Genomic DNA, 20384 nt, shown 5'->3' with positions numbered 1-20384 from the left:
ACCAAATAAAGTGGTTGCTATGTAGAGATCATAACTTCTGGGACCTAAATTTGCTTCAGATGATAGGCAAATTATAGACTACAATATGTGATCAAACAGCAGTATGGGGAACTTAAATAGAGTGAGCCCTGAGGACGGAGGCTGCTTAAAACTATGGGGGATGGACTAAATGGGAGTTTTAGCAAAGCTATCGCTGATTCCAGCAGATAAATTATGCTCTGCCTTTTTGTATCTCTTTGGGACTGTACTACATAAATTATGACCAAATATAATTTAGGCTATCAGCCTATATTTCTGAACATCCATCTTGTACATTTTAAGTACAAAATTACCATTTTGCAGAAGTATAAAATTGAGACAAATTTTTTTCCATCTGTGCATTTAACTTCTGCATACTTTATAGCAGCTAAAGGGTTCGAGAGGACCTCATTACCATCCGGAGGGGACGTTAGCCCCGCGACTATATAACTGTATTAAGATCTACATAAACGGGAATAAAGTTCGAGGGACAGTAGAATGTGGAATTATATATTCTTTCTTAAATGGAGATGTAACTTTTATATAAAACTGCTCATCTCGGCTTTCCTGAATAAGAGTAACTGTTTATAAATGCAGGCTGGCTGATGAAGGCGTCTGCATTTATGAAAAGCCCTTTTGAAACGTGCAGAAAAAGGCAGGCTCTCAGTGGCCAAGGGAGTGCCATGGGGGCTTCCAGAAACATCTAGGCTATGGGTTTGGACTTGAACCTTGGTGTGGTCCACAGAGATGGAAGGGGACCCTTGGCGCCCCCTTCTGTTGTCACTCAGCTTTCTGGACCATGTCGAGTGGGGGACCTTGGCTGTCTCTTCTGCCCGCCCATCAGAGGAGAGGCACGGGGCTCCTTGATATAACTTCAGGTCCCAAGAGGCCAAGGTGGAGCTGGGAGGCCATGCTTGACTAAGAGCCAATGAGGACAGGAGAGGGAGAGAGAGGCATTTTCCTGCCATCTTCTGACAGATGGAGGTCTTCTGAGGGTGCTTGCTAAATCTCCGGGCAGGGACCCAGAACAGCCTCTAGCCTCGATTTCCTCAAGATTGGGAATGGCACTGCTCTGATGACCATTGTTGCATCTGCGGAGGATTTTTCTAGGGTTGGTCTGCTGCTTATCCCAGCTGGAATGGATCCTCTTATGGTTTCTACCGTGGAGTGAAGGCAGAGAGGGGCGAGGTGAGACTGTCCAGGCCAAGTGGACAGCGCTGATTCCCCTTCAACCCGGAGCTCCCCCCCCCCCCCCGAATACTGCGGATAGTTTTTTTGGAAAGATCTTAGTGAATTTTCCCCCTTGATCTTTCTTTGCTTCTATATTTGACTTCCCCCACTCTGCCCCCACCAAACTACTTTATTTTTTGTCTTTTTAGGGCTGTACCTGCGACATATGGAAGTTCCCAGGCTAGGGGTCTGGTTGGAGCTGTAGCTGCCAGCTTATACCACAGCCACAGCAATGCCAGATCTGAGTTGCGTCTTCAACCTACCCCACCGCTCACAGCAAGGCTGGCTCCTTAACCCACTGAGCGAGGCCAGGGATTGAACTGCAACCTCATGGATCCTAGTTGGGTTCATTACCACTGAGCCACCATGGGCACTCCCTCGAACTACTTTTTTCTTTTATTTTTCCCATGTCTTCTTTTTCTTCTGGTGTGTGTGTCTGTTTCAGCTGAGCAAGGTGGCCTGTTGATCTACGCAGCACGCGCTAGGGGCACGTTCTGTTCCAGATGCTGAGCAAGCTGTGCCCAGCTTAGCCCTCCAGGGGCTGCAGTGTCCATGGAGAGACAGAATGGCCAGGGGCCCTGCGAATGGACAGTCGAGGGCTTGTGTCCAGCTGGAGTTGGGTGTAACATCTGTGGAACAACCAGACACAGACTTGGGGACCCTGGGCACCAGGAGGATTGTATGGTTCCTGACTGGCTCTTCTGAAGGGGCTCAGGTTCACTGTGGGATCCAGACGTGTCTTCCATTCCTTGACTCCAAAGGGGAAAGGTGTCCAGCAGAGGAACCCCAGCTTTTCCTCCAATCATTTGGTGAAATGATTGGAGGAAGAAAGCAACAAGAAGCAGCACCCACTGAAACCCAAGGATCAGGCCCTGGAGAGCCCAGGGGCCGCCCCAGCCTCGGATGGAGGATGTCAATTCACTCTGCTTTCATTCTTCCATTCAGTGGCTGTTTATTGAGGACCTACTGTGAGCCAGGCACATTCTACCTCAGTGACTGAGATAGACCTCAAGCTTTCAGAGCACTGGATAATAAATGAGAAATACAATGAACAACATTGAAAAATTCCATGTTCCCATTGTCTTCAGAAACTAAAGCAGAGCCATCATTTGGAGATGGACAGGAGTTGGTGGCTACACTAGCATGGGTGGCAGGAAGTCCTCTCTGAGCAGTCACCTGGAAAGTGAGAAGCATCCAGGTATGGCTGGGGGACCAGCAGAGGGACACACGCGAGGAGGGCCCAGGGGAGGACTCTGAAGACCCCATCCCACTGGCTGCACCCTGTCCCTGATGTACTCATGTTAGAACTTTGAATCAGCCCACTTTCCCAAAGTCACCAGCGAGTGACTGACGCAGGGGACTGATGCAGGCTTCCTGCTTCAGACTTGTGCCCACCACCCCCTCTGTGTTTTTAGACCCAGATGGAGCTTCTAAGATTTGGGCCAGAGAGAAGCAATGACTATCCATCACCTGCACATTCAGGTCTTTGTAAATCAGGGACAACAATTTTGAGAATTGAGCAAATTAAACCTATTTAAAGAGGGTCCTCAGAGTTCCTGTTGTGGCTCAGTGGGGTAAGAACCCAACTAGTATCCATGAGGATATGGGTTTGATCCCTGGCCTTGCTCAGTGGGTTAGATCCCAAATGTGGCTCCGATCTGGCATTGCTGTGGTCAGCTCTGATTCTACCCCTAGCCTGAGAACTTCCACATGCAGCCCTTAAAAAAAAAGAAAAGGAGGGTCCTCCTTCCTAGAGGCCTTCTCTTAACCCCACTCCAAGGCTGTGGCATCGCACAGCTACAGGGGCTGCCCTGTTTTCAGTGCAGTGTATGTAAACGAGGGCTTGCCCTGTGAATCGAAGATGAGCCACCCCATGGTCACCTGTGCCCTGGAAACACTGAGCCCAGAAGAGCTGGAGGCCCTCTCTGCTCATCATCAATGCTCGACTTCTCTCTAAATCATGGGCTCAGGTTCAGAAAAGGTGCAAGTGGAGACTGGCTTAGAGCAAGGACAGATGGACATAGCCATGTAGCCTCAGGAAAGGAAGAGTGGCTCACTCTGGTCCTTCTTTAAAAGCCCAAGGTCTCACCCTTGGCAGAGCCTGGTTATCAGAGCTGATATGTTCTCACCACTTGCAGGTGCTGGGGGAACTAACCATTAATTCAACATCAGAAATACAATGACCCAGACTTGGATGCATCCCTCCACTTTTTAAAAAGTTTTATGGCACACCCACAGCATATGGTAGTTCCTGGGCCCAGGACTGAATCTGAGCCACAACTGCAGCTGATACCATAGCTGCAACAATGCCAGATCCTTAACCCTCTGTGCTGGGCTGGGGTTTGAATCCACACCTATGAAGTGACCTGAGCCTCTGCAGTTGGATACTTCTTCTTCTTTTTTTTTTTTTAAGGACCATACCTGAGGCATATGGAAGTTCCCAGGCTAGGGGTTGAATCAGAGCCGCAGATGGCAGTCTATACCACAGCCACAGCAACGCAGGATATAAGCCCCATCTTGGACCGACACCACAGTTCATGTTCATGGCAACGCTGGATCCCTGACTGAGGCCAGGGGTTGAACCCGCATCTTCATGGATGCTAGTTGGATTCGTTTCCACTGCATCACAATGAGAACTCCTGCAGTCAGATGCTTAACCCCCTGTGCCATGGTGGGAACCCCCCACCTCTGGTTGTTATCAGCACACCTTATCCCCAAGTCAATTACCCTAGCTAGTAACCCAAAACCAGCTTATCAGATCATCATGAAAAAAAAAATCATAGCCATTGGACCTTTATGAACACATTTTTTTTTTTTCCCTGAAGGCAACTTGACATGTCCAGCCTGTTTGGACCTAAGCAGGAAGCCTATAGGAAAAGTTTGGGGTGGAAGCTGGGGAGGCAGAAAGAGCTGTGAGGGGGGAGAGTGTGTGGAGAGAGGCAGGATGGATTGTCAGTGGAAGCCTGGGGAACTTCAACATCAAGAAGCATGTTGAGGATGAAGAGGCCATGGATGGAACTGAGCCTGAGTGGTTAGGGAGGTGGAAAGAAGCCAGTGATCAAGGGGGGAGGTAGTTCCAAGATGGCGGGAGGGAGCGTCATGAGTGGTACATGCAGCAGAGAAATCCAGCAGGATAAGGTTGGAAAAGTGATCATTGGATCTGGCTGTAGCAAGGTCATGGATGACTTGAGCAGGTGAGGGGAGCAGATGAGGGTCAAACGTACTTTGTTTAGGCTGGAAGAGCTTTGCACCAGTGATGATGGAGAGGCTGGAGTAGAGGAGAGAGAAGGTTTGTCTTCAGCACAAGGGTGGTTTGGTGAGGTTGGTGGGAGGGAGGTATGGCCATGAATGTTTCTAAGTCTGTAGGTGGCAGACCTCATAGGGCCTAGTGGATGAGCGGGAGGATAGGAGCAGTGTTCAAACTTAGGTGGCCGGAGGCAGGGGAAAGATGGAGAAGGTGAGGGACCAGAGTCTGCAGCTGAGAGCAGTGAGTTCAGATGAACCAAGGTAGATTCTTGGCGGAGGGGAAAGAGGAGCAGCCAGCAGGGGGCTGAATACGGGAGGGGAAAGTTGGGGTCTGTTTCCCAGAGGTCTCCAGGGAGTCAAAACCCAAGTGTCTGGAGACTGGAAGGGGAGGCAGCTGTGGCCAGAGCCATGGACATGGGGATGTGAGACTCCTGAGGCCAGCCCCACACTGTCCTGGGGCAGCTCTGGCAGGGGGCCGTGTGGGGGAACAGTCAGACTCAAGTTCTGGCTCTCCTGTGTGAGCTGAAGTGAGCTTCACCTTTCTGGGTTTCCACTGCAAATGGGAGCAGTGGTGGGGAGGCTTGCATGGTGGGGTTGGAGCTGCCTTCATGCAAAGCAGAACCATGTCGGGGATTGGATGAAATGACCCACGTGATGGCCTAAGGCCAGAGTCTAATGTAGTGCAGTGCTTCATAAATGACGGCTGATTAATCATCATCATCATCATATCATGGAAATAGGCTTCTAGAAAGCTCTGTGGCAGGTCCTCTGAGGGAGATGAAAAAAGAATGAGGAAGTGCAGGGCAGGAAGGGGATGGAAGGGGGCTCTGTTCTTGGGGTGTTGAGCGAGGATGGATGGACACGTGCCTGGGTGTGTTGTGAGGCAGGGGTGTGTGCCACGGGGCATGACCACAGGGCAAGTGACTGCCTCTGAATGAACCCGAGTGTTTCTTCTTTCCTTGCCCCATGCCTCAGTTTCCCTGCATGTGGGATAAAAAATTGGAGAAGAGGACTGTTTAGTTCATTCTAGTGTAGCCATCCTGATTCTGTCTCCCTGTCCTGGGGTTTTGCTGAAATGTCACCCTGCCTACTCCTCCTGCAGGGCCCGAGCTCCAGTTGATGAAGTCACATGGTTCCAGGGGCAGCAGCTGTTTCCCTGAATACGAGGATGGTGCTTCGAGACCAACCAGAAGTGAACTGTTTGTACAGATTGAGGCTGCTGAAATGCAAAGTGGAAACATGTCAGGGGAAACACGCACCCTGTCACCCCAGGAGAGATGGCTCGGTGGTGAATCAGACCCACAGGACAGTAGGGAACGCCAGGTAGAGTTTCTGAGGCCTTTGTGTTGGTTTTCTAGTGCTCTTACCTGACAAAAGCAAGGGGTGAGTCTCAGTGGATGTGGGGCTGGGGAGGGAGAGAGGGCCGTGCAGGGCATGGTCTCATTGTTCAGGATCTAAGACCTCCGTCCCTGCTTAGGATGGCAAGCTTGACCTTGCATGAGGTTATCAAGTGGGGGATTGTCCTTTTTGGTGGGGAGCATGTGTTCTATCAAATGACGCAGCTCAGGGTCATACAGAGCAAGCAGAGCCCTTCTAGCCACCGTCCCCCCCCCCCGCCCCCCCAAAAAAGCACACATACACCAGTTGCCAAAGACTTGAACTTGGAGAGGCAAGGAAGTCAGTCCTAGCCCCGATGGGCAAGGAGCAGGGAAGAGAAATGCACACTGACAACACCAACTCCCAAGACCAAATTCTTCAAGGGCAGCACTGCTTGAAATTTCGGTCCCACCTCTGACTTGAACAAAGGTGTAGGGAGGTGCCTGAGGCCAGAAGCCAAAACCTTCGGGATGAGACCTCTTCTGGAACCACCCGGCTCTCTGATTTCCATCCTGTGCTCAGTTGTAGGATTGGGGTGGGGGGCGGGGCTGCAGAAGAGGAATGGGGTCCTGAGGGGGAATGCAATCTTGGCTTTGTTGGCCCAGCACCCTGTTTGTTTCCTCCTCGCAGAACAATGACCTCTCGTAAGCCCGTGCTTTCCAACTTCACAGAGGGTTACTGTGCAGCCCTGATTCCTCCCCTGATTATCTTGAAGCCTGTCAAGCTGTAAGGTTCTCCCTCCGCTCTCTGCTCTTTCTTCCTAATAGACATGAAACAGTCCAGTCAATAATATTTTACTTGTCTTCCCACTGCGTGTCTCTTCTTCTGATCAGTTTAGGCGGGTTTGACTGCAGAAAGTCAGAAGGGAGGTTAAGATCTGAAAAGTTCAGCCAAATGTTATCAGCCTCAGAGATGTTGCTAAGGGGGAGGCCCCCCAGCCCTTGGCGACCGGAGCCAATAATAGCTGCGATTCGCTGATAGCATCAACGCCTGTCAAAGATCCAGGCGTTTGCGGTTCGTCTGTAAACGCAAACACCTGTATCCAGTCAAGCTATGATGGTTATCCTCTCTTTCTCTGTCATTCCCTTCGGTTCCTTGAAGGGGCTGCCAGGATGTTCTAAGCTGTGAGTTGATTTATAAAGTGAAGGGTCTCTCTGAAACTTTGGCACGGATGGGGAAATTGACTGGAGCACGCCTCTCCTCCAGGGGGTGACGCACCCTTTTGACAACGGTTAGTGAAATTGACAGTCTTCTTTTAATTACATTTTTGAATCCTGTAGCACCAACAGCTGGGGCTGTGGGAAAGGGGGTGTAGGCGGACTTTTATTATCTTGACCGCCGCCCCCCCCACGAAAGGACACTGGGTACTTGCTGGAGATTTTTCCGCGTGATGAATTAGATCAAAGTGACTAATACATAGTGTCCGTGGAAGCGCTTCAGAACACAGTATATGCATATTTGGGATATTTCCAAGACTGAACAGGCAAGGTCCAAACTGTGAGAGAAACTTCGAGGGTAAGGAGAAGACAGCTTTTGTGTTGACCTCCCTCAGGGGAGGCCTCGCGGGCTTCGAGGCTTTGGTCATCAGCTGTGGTGGCCTGGGGCAGAGAAAAGAGGTGACGGTGTGTCTTTCCTGGATATCATCCTCTGCCCCTCCATGTGGGTGCTTCCTCTCATGGGACATGTGTCTCCCCGGGGAGCTCTGCCCTCTTCTGCCAAGAGGGTCCGTATGCCCTCAGGGTCCACGAGACTGAACTTGCCGTCACAGGGTCAAGGTGCAGCTGCCTAGGGCAGGGCAGTCAGCCCACACTGTCCCCCGGTCCATGTGGCCATCTGGATGTGACTCTTTCTTGGGTACATCAGGTCAGTCCTGTTTCCTTATCCTCTATCTCTAGCACCTTGCAGTTTGGGGGGGCGAGGTAGGGAGAGGATCAAAAGATTGGGGAATTGGGTCAAGGATGGGCATTTAAGGAGTTCCCCTCATGGCTCAGCAGAAACGAATCCGACTTGTAGCCATGAGGATGCGGGTTCGATCCCTGGCCTTGCTCCATGGGTTGGGGATCTGGCATTGCCGTGAGTTGTGGTGTAGGTTGTAGATGCGGCTTGGATCTGGTATTGCTGTGGCTGTGGTGCAGGCTGGCAGGTGTAGCCCCAATTTCAATTTGACCCCTAGTCTGGGAATCTCCATATGCTGCGGGTGCACCCCTAAAAAAAAGAAAGGCACTTAAGGGTCATGGGTGAGAGCACTGTCTCTGGAATTAGACCTGAGAAAAGCAGCCGGGTCTCCCACTTGTTGGAACAGCATCCTTCTCCACCTGCAGCATCCTCGTGTAAAATGACGGTACAGGCCAATCCCCAGCTCCCAGTCTATCCCCGCCCCACAGCTGTCCCCTTTGGTAATCACATGCACACTGAGGTATATAGAATGACTGGCCAACAGGGACCTGCTGAATAGCACAGGGAACTCTACCCAATATTCTGTGATCAACTATGTGGGAAAAGAATCTGCAAGAGAAGGGATGTATGTGCGTGAATGTGTAACTGGATCACAATCTTGTAAATCAATTATACTTGAATAAAACTTTAAAAAAGGAAAAAACCAAAACCAAAAAAAAAAAAGATGGTGAAATCAGTGCGAGGCTTATGGGAGGTGATATCTTAGCCTGAACAATAGAAAAACCAGGTCCACAGAAATGGCACTTTCCTCTGGCTGTGATGAGAGAAGAGCACAGCCACGCACCTGGCCCGTAGGGGGCGCTCCGTGGTATCTCCTCTGCCTCCTTCTTACTAATTTTGTCCTCCATCTTCCAGCCCAACCCTTCAAACTATGACAAGTCTAGTTTGGAGCTGGGATTCATGGAAGAATTCAGGTGTCCAGCTAACATCAACATAAAGCATAAAGGAAAAACCCAACAGGGATTTCACCCAGACGTCCAAGTCCAGCTCGCACGCATAGTGCCTTGTGCAGGCGTCTCAGGCTCCCCTTGAAAGCCCCGGCGAACAGAATGTGGCCAATCTTATGGCCCATGTCCGTGCCGCAAGCCCATTGGATCAGTGTGAAGGTGCTGGTGATACGCTGGGGTCTGAAAGATTGCAGGTGTCCTGAGTCTCAGGGCTCTTGAGGTGACAAATCCCCAAACTGATTTTTTTCTGGTCTATAACAGCCCAGGTATACTGGTTCTATACTCTTTTAAAAAATTTATTTTTATTTTTATGGTTGCATTTGCAGCATATGGAAGTTCCTGGGCCAGGGGTCAAATCAGAGCTGCAGCTGCCGGCCTCCGCCACAGCCACGGCAACACCAGATCTGAGCCACATCTGTGGCAATGCCGGATCCTTAACCCACTGAGTGAGGTCAGGGATTGAACCCGCATCCTCACGGAGACTACGTCGGGTTCTTAACCCACTAAGCCACATCGGGAACTCAATTGCTCTAATATGATTTCACTAAACATAGCAAGACTGGGAGTTCCTGTTGTGGCGCAGTGGAAGCAAATCTGACTAGTGTCCATGAGGATCTAGATTTGATCCCTGGCCTTGCTCAGTGGGTCGGGGATCTGGCATTGCTGGGAGCTGTGGTGTAGGTCCCAAGACTCAGCTTGGATCCCGACTTGCTGTGGCTGTGGTGTAGGCTGACGGCTACAGCTCTGATTGGACCCCAAGCCGGGGAACCTCCGTATGCTGCAAGTGTGGCCCTAAAAAGGAAAAAAAAAAAAAAAATAGCAAGACTGGATTGGGACTGTGCTCAGGCAACACAGGCTGGGGAGAGGTCACCACTCCACATCACTGCGTGTGTCTGACGGGGACTGGGCTGACCCGGGGAAAGCCTGTGGATGGGAACCACTTGCCAGACCTCTGTGGAGGAGGATCTATTCCTTGCCCACTTCGTTCCATTCTCCTCGCCCAAGCCCTCACCGTGTCCGGCCTTGGCATCCATGCAGCAGCCTCTGAAAGCCTCGGTCTTTGTGCACAAGGTGGATGTCTTCTCAGTGGACATCCACCCACCTCTGCTCAGATTCCCAAGTGGGACCCATTTTCCACGCCCTGGTGAACCGGCTGCCCTGTCTGCCACGACACAACGGTGCAAAGGTGTTTAATTTGTCATGTGTTGCTACGTTCACGCTAGACTTAAATGTTTGCTTAATGGAGGCGACCGACTTGGCTCTTGGCCTGGGACTTGGTTTTAGCGCTGAAAGTCCTACACCCCGGAAACCCTTCATTTCAGGTAAACCAGGAAGGTTGGCCATCCCGGGTTAAAAAGAAAAGCCTCACACTCCTTCACATTTCGAAGGGGAAAAAATAACAGGAGATAAGAGAAGGGGATGACAGCATAGCCAGGTGCAAAGAATTCAGTGGAACCAGGATTATTTGGGGACAGTTTACAGAACATGTGGATTGCTCTGGCACAAACGGGTGCCGAAACTCGGCCTCTGTCCACTGTTGTCGAATAGAAACTCGGAGACGGAGTTTCGAGTGGAGGAGAAAAAGATGGCTTTACTGTTTTGCCAGGCAAAGGGGACCACAGTAGGCTAATGCGTTAAAGACCATGCCCCCTTTGGAAGGGATTAGGAGGTGATTTTCTAGTTTGGGGGGTTGAAAATAGGGCTGCAGATAAGGATCAGGGTAGAGGCAAGCTTGCATTGTTTTTCAAAGCTGGTGTTTAGCGGCCCCAGGACTTGGTTCTGGTGGTCCTCCTTCATCCCAGAGCAAAGAATGATGCATCAAGTAGTTCTTCCATTTTTTTTTGTGGGGGGAGATTGGTTCTGCAGAAGGGCTCAAAGATATTGTGATGTATATTCCTCGAGGAGGAACCAGGACCTGCCCCAAGGCTGTGCTATTGTCTCTTGACAGCTCCTCCCTGGTGTCTGCATCCCCTCCCTTCTCTGATGAGCAGCTGCTCTTTGGAACTCAGGGAAGATCGTGGAAGCTGAAGCATATTCCCTAAAAACAAGACATGGAGGACCCAGAAAGGTTTGTGTGCCCAGGAGCCCCACAGGGCCCTGCTCGCTTACAAAACTAGAGGGAACTTTCTCTCTGACCGTGAGATAGTGAAAAGGGAAATTCTGTTCTGTCCCTTCCCCACCAACCCTTTTAACACACACACTTTTATTTCATATCTAAGACAAATTGAATTCCTTTAGAAATACAGGATTTGAGAGGAAAGAACCAGATTTTTTTTGTTGTTATAGTTGATTTACAATGTTGTGCCAATTTCTGCTGTACAGCAAAGTGACTCAGTCCTACATATATATATACATATATATATACCTTCTTTTTAAAAATACTATTTTCCATCATGAGAACCAGGAATTTTTTAAGCTGTAAACCTGCCCCATACAGGCAGACAGGCTTGGGTGACAGCTCTGAGAGTCAGCCCTTTAGGGATGAGAGAGGGGGGCGTTTGACTCAGGCTGGTGCCCCTACTGGGACAGCCAAAATGAGGCAGCCTCAGGAGGAGAGGCTGCATCCAGCTGGCGGGGTACCCTAGACAGAAGCTGGGGACACTCCAGACTTAGGAGAGCTAATAAAATGAAGGCACCATTATAGAGAGAAGCAGCCCGATTCATGCCTCAACTTTCATTATTCGAATCTTTGAATGAATACCAGCTTCTAAAGTGAATGTGTAGATAGAGTAATTAAAACATCATTAATATTTATGCTGTAGTTGATGAAGAATTCTTGTTTTTTTTTTAATTTTGCAAGCCGACTCTCCAGGGAATCTGGGGGTGGGGGGGGCCAGGCCATGAAGATGTGCAGTGCGGGTGACCCTGCAGGGGTGGCCACCTTGATCTTGGGTCCATGACTGCTGTGGTTACCTGCTCCCAGGGGCTCCCCCAAGGATGTCATCTTTCACATGAAAGTGGAATTCACAGTTGCTGCACACCAGCGCCTCATTCTGACAGAGAAACCCCAGTCACCTTGGAAGGGGGGTGGGGTGGGCGGTGACTTCCACGGCGGCAGAAAGCCCATGGCTCAGCTCTCCAGAACCCGTCTCCTTAAGAACTGACCTTTGAGGCTGTGTGCTCTGTAGTAGCTCCAGCTCTGCTTGGTTAAACATGGAAAAATGTTCCTCTGGATAGAACCAACTCCCCATTTATTTCAGAGCATCCTGTCTCTGACGTCATGCCACCCGGTTTATGGCCTCGTGGCCCTGGGTTTCGACTTGAGTAATGCCTGCTGGTGCATGAGGCACCGCCTCTGTAACCACAAGGAAGGGGCCCGCATCCCAGCCGAGTCTCCCAGGCATCTGCTGGGAAGTCGCTGCCTTTGTGCCAGAAAGGATGAATGTTTTCCATACTTCTCACCAAAGGAAAAGGGTTACACGATGAAGGTTAACACAACAATCTTCTCTTATTACCATGATTTATGTGTGCATAACTTCGGCAGAGGAATGTCATCCAGGAGGCTTTTAATTGGCAGACTTCGGGGACCACAGAGGGAGATGACAGAGTGAGCTCTGGAGAAATGAGTGTCGGCTGCCACTCCCGGCTCATCCCTTCGGAGGAGGTCTAGATAAATCTCTGGGGGGAAGGCAGTCAACTTTTAAACTTTTTATTAATCTGATCTCTGCTAATGAAATCCGAAGAGGAGGAGAGGATCTCCTCCTTCAGATGATCTGGGTCTCGTGATGTGGCAAATGACTGCCTAGGGTTCTTGAGCCCGCGATGCACCAGTCCTCTGGCAGTTTTCATTCGAAGACAACAATACCGCAATTTGCAGTGATTATGACTTCAGTGAGTCACTGGGTCTCGTCTTGCCACACAGGATATGATCATGCATTTTTAGGAATGTCAAAAAACATCTTTTCTTTTGTGCATATATTCTAAGCCTTTGGAGAAAGGCATGGTTTGGAAACAGAAGCGTGGCTGCCTCCCTGCACTGTGATGCAATTCGGAGGAGGGTCTTTACCCACTGGGTGGGGGCAGCGGTGGTGGGGTGGGGGTGGGGTGCTAGCTCATTGGGGGGTGGGCACGCGCCGAACTGGAGAGGGACTTCTTAGACAGCCCTGTTCTAATCTGGGCATCACTTTGAAGAATGCTGTAGGATTTCCCATGGTGGCTCAGCCAGTTACGGACCAGACACAGTGTCCATGAGGATATGGGTTCAATCCCGGGCCTCGCTTAGTGGGTTAAGGGTCTGGCATTCCCACAAGCTGCGGCAGTAGGTTGCAGATGCACCTTGAATCTGGTATTGCCAAGATTCAAGGAAAAAAGAAAGAAAGAAAGAAAAAGAACGCTGTAGTCTTTCTAAAATTCTGATCAATGTCTCTGGAAACATCTGTGCTTACATGCATGGGCCTTTCTAGGCATTAAAGTCCAGCCCCTGTGATAAGGTGGTTCCCAGACTGTGGGCCAAGCTCCTTCAGGGGCCACTGGGCTTTTGAAAGAGGAGTGGAAATGTATAAACTTGCATTTATTTTCTAAATCAGGGCTGGCCAAAGACTCAATGTCTTCACATTTGGCTCCCCTGGAAACCCACCCCTCTGTAGGATTCACAGGGTGTTTATTTGAGTGGTGGACTGACCTTTGAGGCTGTCCAAAGGTGGGAAGGGCTGAGGAAGGGAGGTGTGTAGTGAGTTTTATGTATCCACTTGGCTGGACTACCGTGCCCAGATATTTGGTCAAACATTATTCTGGATGATTGCGAGAGTGGTTTTCGAATGAGATTAACATTTAACTGGTGGACTCAGAGTAAAGCAGAGAATAGGTGTGAAAGCCTACTGGTATTGTGGATGGACCTTGTCCAATCAGTTGAAGGCCTGCACAGGAGAAAGACTGACACCCCCCACCCCCCACCCCCCGTCCCGAGGAAGAGGGATGCTGCCAGGAAATGGCCTTTGAACTTGAATAGCAGCATTGGCTCTTCCCTGGGTCTCCAGCCTGCCAGTCCGCCCTGCAGATTTTGAACTTGAGAGCCTCCATGATAGTGTGAGCCAACTCCTTAAGATGGATCTGTGTATGCACACACATCCTATTGGTTCTGTTTCTCTGAGAACCCTGACTCATAAAGGAAGTCTTTATGTCCTTATCCCATCTGCCCTGGGGGGGAGTGAAGAAAGAGGATACTGGGGTGTCAAAAATATTTCTGCTCTGGGCAGTTGAGGCTCAATCAGCCAGGAATTCTGGGAGGGTGTTCAAACAAGCCTCAGCGGTATTTCAGCTGAGTGGAGAGGTGGATGGGAGATTAATTCACCAATTCCTACCTGCCATTGGCATTAACTCCCTGGCATGTGCTTGTAGCAGAACGCCCTTGGCACATGTACTAGAAGGGTAAGTGCCAAGGAATATGATGGGGCCCTGACCCACATACAAAGACTCCTGTGTTAGGGTCTATAAAACGTTATCTTCAAAAAAACTTTCTCCTTCAAAAATGATAAGAGTGTACATTTCGTGGTGATGGGGGTTCTGCAATGCAGGGTGGCCAAGAATGTGTTACAGGCTATATCTTTATTTTTCTCTTTTTGCTTTTTAGGGCCACAACCTGCAGCATGTGGAAGTTCCCAGACTAGGGGTTGAATCAGAGCTTCAGCTGCTGGCCTACATCATAGCCACAGCAACAGCGGATCCCAGCCCCATCTGTGATCTGCACCACAGCTCGCAGCAATACCAGATCCTTAGCCCATTGAGTGAGGCCAGGGATCGATCCCACATCCTCATGGATACAAAGTCAGGTCCTTAACCCACTGAACCACAATGGGAACTCCAGGCCAAGTCTTTAGAATAGGACATAGCCCACGTGCAACTTTGCCGTGGCCTAACTTGCCGTGGTTTAGCGGGGTCCAGCACAAGTGACGTGGCCAGTGCACCCTTGATGCGACTGAGTTGGGTAGAGAGACTGATAGGTTCTATCGAGGACTCCTCCACACACCTGCCCCATATGTGGATCCATAGAGGACTTAGACTTTGTGCTGGCTATACCTGCTGACACCAGGGTGCATGTCCTGGAGGACAAAATTCATTGTTTGAAGTGGGTACTTAATTTCTTCTTTGCAGGCAAACTCTTTACTTTGCTATTAATTTCTGAACACCTGCAACTAAACTAACTTAGCATCTCTAGTCTTTCAAACTGTTCCCTTGTCATTTTTTTTTTCCCCAGCAGCAGCTCTTCCATCCTTCCTTTCTGCTCTGATTCTTCCCTTCTGCTCTCGGAATAGTCCATTCCTTTTTCCTTGGAAGGCTCTCTCCATCCTTACAGCTTTGGCCGTTGTTGTTATTTGAGAGGAAGGTGAGCTTGCTAGCCCTCGCTTTACATCAATAAATGCCTTTGCTGAAAGCTTAGATGTTTTAGAAATCTACCATGCAGAAGGTAGGCTGTTTGCCTGCCTGCCTCTCTGGGGTAATGGCTATACCCTACTTACCAGTGAAACACTTGAACTAGCTCATACAAAAGAGGTGGTAAAAAGCACCCAGAGTAATAATTTCCCATGTTTAATGACTGGTGTGCCTACAGGACCGCCATTCTCTGCCTCTACCAGCTCCAAAGGGTGCCATGTTTTTATAATCTTGTAGGCTAGGGGAAAACGTCCTTTAAAAATCCAAGTGTTTTGGGTGTTCCAGGGGCCCTTGTTTTCCTTTTGTAAAAACCCATGTGTCCGTGGGGCACATGTGCCACTACTCACAAGGTGACAGCAGTGATCAGAAACATAATTTTCAATATTTATGATTGAAAATGTAATTTAGAAATGAAAGAAAGGGCACTTGTTCCTCCTTAACTTGAAGTGAAATCATTGTTTTGAGACATGTTCTTTATACCGTTAATCTGGCCAGTGTAATTTACCATGCCGTGGCTGAATTGTAAGTCTGGCGCTCTATTCATCAAGCAAGATGAATATTTGTGCAAGATGCATATGAATGAGTAGGTGTTGTGTGGTGCCAGGGTGACTTGATTTCAAAAATCTGGGGAAGGCTGCCTGGGCAGGTGTTCCGTGATTTTAATATAGAGCAGGTGCTGCCTCCAGGGAGCAGGTTCAATGAAGAGGTCAGCAGCTGAACTGACCATAAGTGGGCCTCCCCTCAGGCCTCTGGGTTCTCCTCCCACCCAGACTGTGAGGCATGGCTGCCGCCAGCCTATTTGGACTTGGTCAGAGGTCGTTAACACACTTGAGAGAGAAAACCCGGGGCTGGTTGAGGTAGGCAGTCTGCCCTGCGCTCTCTCTCTGGGGGTTTAACTTTTTGTTTTGAAGGAATTTAAGACTCACCACAAGCTGTAATAATACCGCAGAGATTTCCTGTGGATGGATCCTTTGCGGATTCCACCCTTGACCATATCTTATGTGATTCTCAAACTAGGAATTGATGTTGGCACATACTATTAACTAACTATAGACCTTATTTGAATGACATATGTAGGTTTTAAAAAATTGAACTGGTGGGGTTCTCTCTGTGGCACAACAGGATGCAGGTTCCATCCCCAGCCTGGCACAGTGGGTTAAAGGATCTGGCGTTGCCACCACTGTGGCTCAGATCTGATCCCTGGCCCGGGAACGCCATATGCCACAGAGTAGCCAAAAAAGAAAAAAAAGATTGAATTCATTGCCAGCATCTCACATTTGGGTGATGTTTTGCAGGAGTAAGATTTGTTCAGACTGAGCCCGGGTACTGCAGGGAACCATCCTGCAAAAGCTCACGGAGGAGCACGTGCTCAGTAATTTGCTGCGGACCTCATCCCTCTGCGTGGACATTCACCCTACTTGCTTTGGTTGTTGACTCTACCTGCCGCTTCACTGTAGGCATTTGCATTTGAGACCCCTGTAATAATTACTGCAAGCCCTGCCCTGGTCTGCTGCCGGCTGAGATGCATTACCTGGGTAGGAGGGCTTCTCTTTCAAAGGGTGGCAGCCTCTGAGCCAGAGGAATACTGTTTTCAGTGGGGTGGGGGCTTTCTTCCCACACACAGATGGCGTGGATGGTAGGAGCACTCATTGCTCATGGGGAGGCGCTCCAGAGGCAGAGTCTGTGCTTGGGGCCAAACTACAGAAGCATAGCATTTTTTTTTTCTTTTTGGGGCTGCACTTGTGGCATATGGAGGTTTCCAGGCTAGGGGTTGGATCGGATCTGTAGCTGCCGACCTACACCACAGCCACGGCAACACCAGATTTGAGCCACATCTGATATCTATACCACAGCTCACAGCAACACAGGATCCTTAACCTAGTGAGCGAGGTCAGGGATCAAACCCGAGTCCTCATGGATACTAGTTGGGTTTGTTAACCTCTGAGCCACAACAGGAAGTCCAAGCATAGCAGTTTTATTTAAAGCTTCTGATATTGCTGGGGGAAAGCACACATTCTGGGTGTTAGCAGCATCCTTCCTCGTTTGCACTAGCTCTCTGCGAGCTGTGTGTTTTGTGGTACATGGTTATCATTTTACAAAGCAGTGCAGTGGACTTAGAGGCAGACACATCCTCTCCCATTTCTCCTGTGATGGCATTTAATCCATGATCAAAATAAGCATTAGGGGAGTTCCCTGGTGGCCTCGTGGTTAAAGGACCTAGTGTTGTCACTGCTGTGGCTTGGGTTACTTCTGTGGCTTGGGTTTGATCCCTGGCCTGGGAACTTCCGCATGCTGTGGGTATGGCCAAAAAAAATAATAAGCATTAGATCTTAGTCTCAAGGTTACTTTCTCATCTTTCCCAGGGCAGGGTAGATGGAATATTTGATGGAGGTACCAGTTGAACTGAAACCTCTGAGACACTGTCCCCAGAGAGGTGTCGGCAAAGATGAGGGCTTTGTAAATATGGGGGGGGGGTTGTCTCTTCACCCAAATTAAATTCAGCAAAATGCCTCTGCATGCCCACTGTGTGTGTAGGTACTGGGGTGGTGACAGGTGGATGAGACAGCCGTCTTTGAGGAGCTCTCGGTGCTCTGGGAAAGTGCCCTCTCCATCACTAAGGAGACCAATGCCAGGGTGCACTGGGTGCTCTTTGACCAGAGTGGGCTGGAGAAGTGCATGATGAAAATGGCCTGACATCAGAAACTGGGGCAAGGCACCCACCCTTTGTATCATAAAGAAGAGTGACAAAAGCTGCAGGTCTTTTCTGGAAGGTTATGGGGGGGCGGGGAGTGGCTGTGGAAATGGTGTGTGGGGGGGGTGGCGGTGGAGGGTGGAAGTGGAGGAGGAAACAAAATGAACACCTGGAAAGAAGGACACCCAGAATCTCCTTAAGAGCGCCCCTCTCTCCATAGAGCCGCTGTTCCTCCCTGGCCTCTCAGTGCTGGAGGATTAGTTCTGGATTCTCTTAGTAATTAATAGCATTTAAGTTCCAGGGCAGTCAGTTTTGATTAAGCAAACATTAAATTAATCCAATCTGCAAACACTTACTCTCTAAGCACTACTGGGAGAGGCGGGGAGAGGCGGCTGGATGGACAGAAGGATGCAGCCTCATTGGGTTGCCAGGCACCTCCGAGTAGTTACAGCTGGATCAATACGGCTCCTAGAGCTATAATAAAATGGCTTCGACATGCTCATCGGTGGCTGCGAACACAGTATACACATTGATTTCCTGGCCTGATATAACCCATTTACCTATTCAGCTCCTCCGTTCAGGAAGGTGGAAGGGTCCCAAGGCCCAAGGGAGCAATGATGCTTGTAAGTAGGTTAGCAAATGCTTGGGAAATGTCTTAATCGGCTGCACGGCTCCTTCTCCAGGAAGACGCGTTTCTTTGTGAGAGAAAAGGCCTCCTTAGAATCTTACTGGCTTCATCCAGGGAAACACTGGAAGTTGGGGCTGTCACCTTTTCTGCTCATCCAGGATTTGCCCTTATCGTGTGTATGGATTCAGGGTCGGAACGATTGTCTTAGCTTCCTGGTGTGTAAGGGGCTCAAGTACAAGATCATTCTAGGCACGTCTTTGACTCTGACTTAGGTGAACTGGGGGGAATCTCAGAGAACATTGGCTGGGGTGGCTCACACAGGAAGCGCATCTTCCTGCATCTACTTTTGCTCTCCTGTACAGTCTTGAAAGAGAACCTGTTTCGATATAAATGAATGAGAGTAGCATGGTATAGTCACAGTTAGGGCTCATTGCATTTTTTTTTTAATTTTTAGAGGCGTTTTTAAAACAATTATTCCTTTATTTCTTTTTAAAAGTATAATTGATCTACAATGTTGTGTCAATTTTAGCTGTACACCATAGTGAGCCAGTCATATATATATATATATTTATATATTCTTTTTCTCATACTATCGTCCATCATGGTCTATCCCAGGGGATTAGACATAGTTCCCATGCTATCAGCAGGACCTCATGGCTTATCCATTCTAAATGTAATAGTTTGCATTGACTCACCCCAAACTCCCAGTCCATCCCACGACCCCCTGCCCCCCGGCAACCACAAGTCTGTTCTCTACGACTATGAGTCTGTTTCTGTTGTGTCGATAGGTTCATTTGTGCCATGGTTTAGATTCCACATATAAGTGATATCATATGGTATTTGTCATTCTCTTCTGACTTCATTTAGTATGAGAATCTCTAGTTGCATCCATGTTGCTGCAAATGGTATTGTTTTGTTCTTTTTTATGGCTGAGTAGTATTCCATCGTATGTATATATACAATGCAAGGCTCAAGGCAGTTCTCTTAGATGAGGAGACCCATGCTTTAAAACAAGCCAGTTGGCTCCCATAAAATAGTTATCTCACCCACGTACTTAATAAAACAAAGCCATCATTGTTACAAAGCATTTTTTAGACTGTCGGGAATATGCTTTTATTCTTATTTTTTATTTATTTTTAATTTTTGGCTGCACCCGCTGTAGGTGGAAGTTCCCGGTCCAGGGGTTGAACCTGTACCATAGCAGTGATCACATCCTTATCCTGCTGCTCCACAAGAGAACTCCAGAATATACCTGCTTTTAAGTGTGAGCCTTTAGGCATGTGTGCTTTCATGCTTTGAAAGTGTTTAAGTGTGTCTCGGAATGGCCAGAGGTTATTCTGTGTCTCCTGCGGTGGTCAGGTTGGGTTTGATCGTTTTTGGTGAGAAACCATTTCCTGGAGAAAGTGAAGCTGGTTCGTGGGGTCAAAATGTTTTCCTTTTGCCTGTCACAGAAGCTGGCCAGTGTTGCAGGATTTTCACACATGATGAACGGGAAGATGTTTAAGACCTGAGGGTGGAGGAAGAGGTTTGTTATTGTACCAAAGACCCAGTCCCTGGGGTTCCTGTTGAGGGTTTTGGGGGAGGTTTCCTGAGCGTCAGCAGTGCACACGAGGATTCTGCTTAGGAAATGACACTTAGTTGTAGAACCATATGGGAAAATCCACAGCTTAAAAAAAAAATCATCACTGGCTACCATTTCCTTCCAAATCATGCTCCCCTTGAGAGAGTAAAAACAAATGTCAAGTTTTCATCATTTCCATTCCTCACTTGACATCCTTAACAATCTTTGAAGATATTTTCCCTTCCACCGACGCTTCCGTTTTGAGTCTGTTTCTTCATTTAAGCAGAACCCTGCACTTTGCTACTGTTCCTTAAGAGTTTGGAGGTGGAGGAAGATTCTGGGCATCTTCCTGCTAAAGTG

The 20384-nt window shown here is 49.0% G+C and overlaps 1 protein-coding gene across 1 annotated transcript in view; it reads left to right on the top strand.

The window, feature by feature from the left end:
• LOC125133183 (uncharacterized) overlaps nt 1-20384 on the top strand; it is a 298644-nt gene that overhangs the window by 260405 nt on the left and 17855 nt on the right. The window contains exon 5 of the mRNA XM_047791316.1: nt 5597-5817. Within this exon, the coding sequence (XP_047647272.1) occupies nt 5597-5817 (221 nt within the window). The remainder of the gene's footprint in view (nt 1-5596; nt 5818-20384) is intronic.

The sequence above is a fragment of the Phacochoerus africanus genome, chromosome 8 (genome assembly GCF_016906955.1).
Source record: "Phacochoerus africanus isolate WHEZ1 chromosome 8, ROS_Pafr_v1, whole genome shotgun sequence".
Lineage (NCBI taxonomy): Eukaryota > Metazoa > Chordata > Mammalia > Artiodactyla > Suidae > Phacochoerus > Phacochoerus africanus.
Note: the sequence above shows the minus strand (reverse complement) of the source record. Positions and strands in the feature narration are given on the sequence as shown.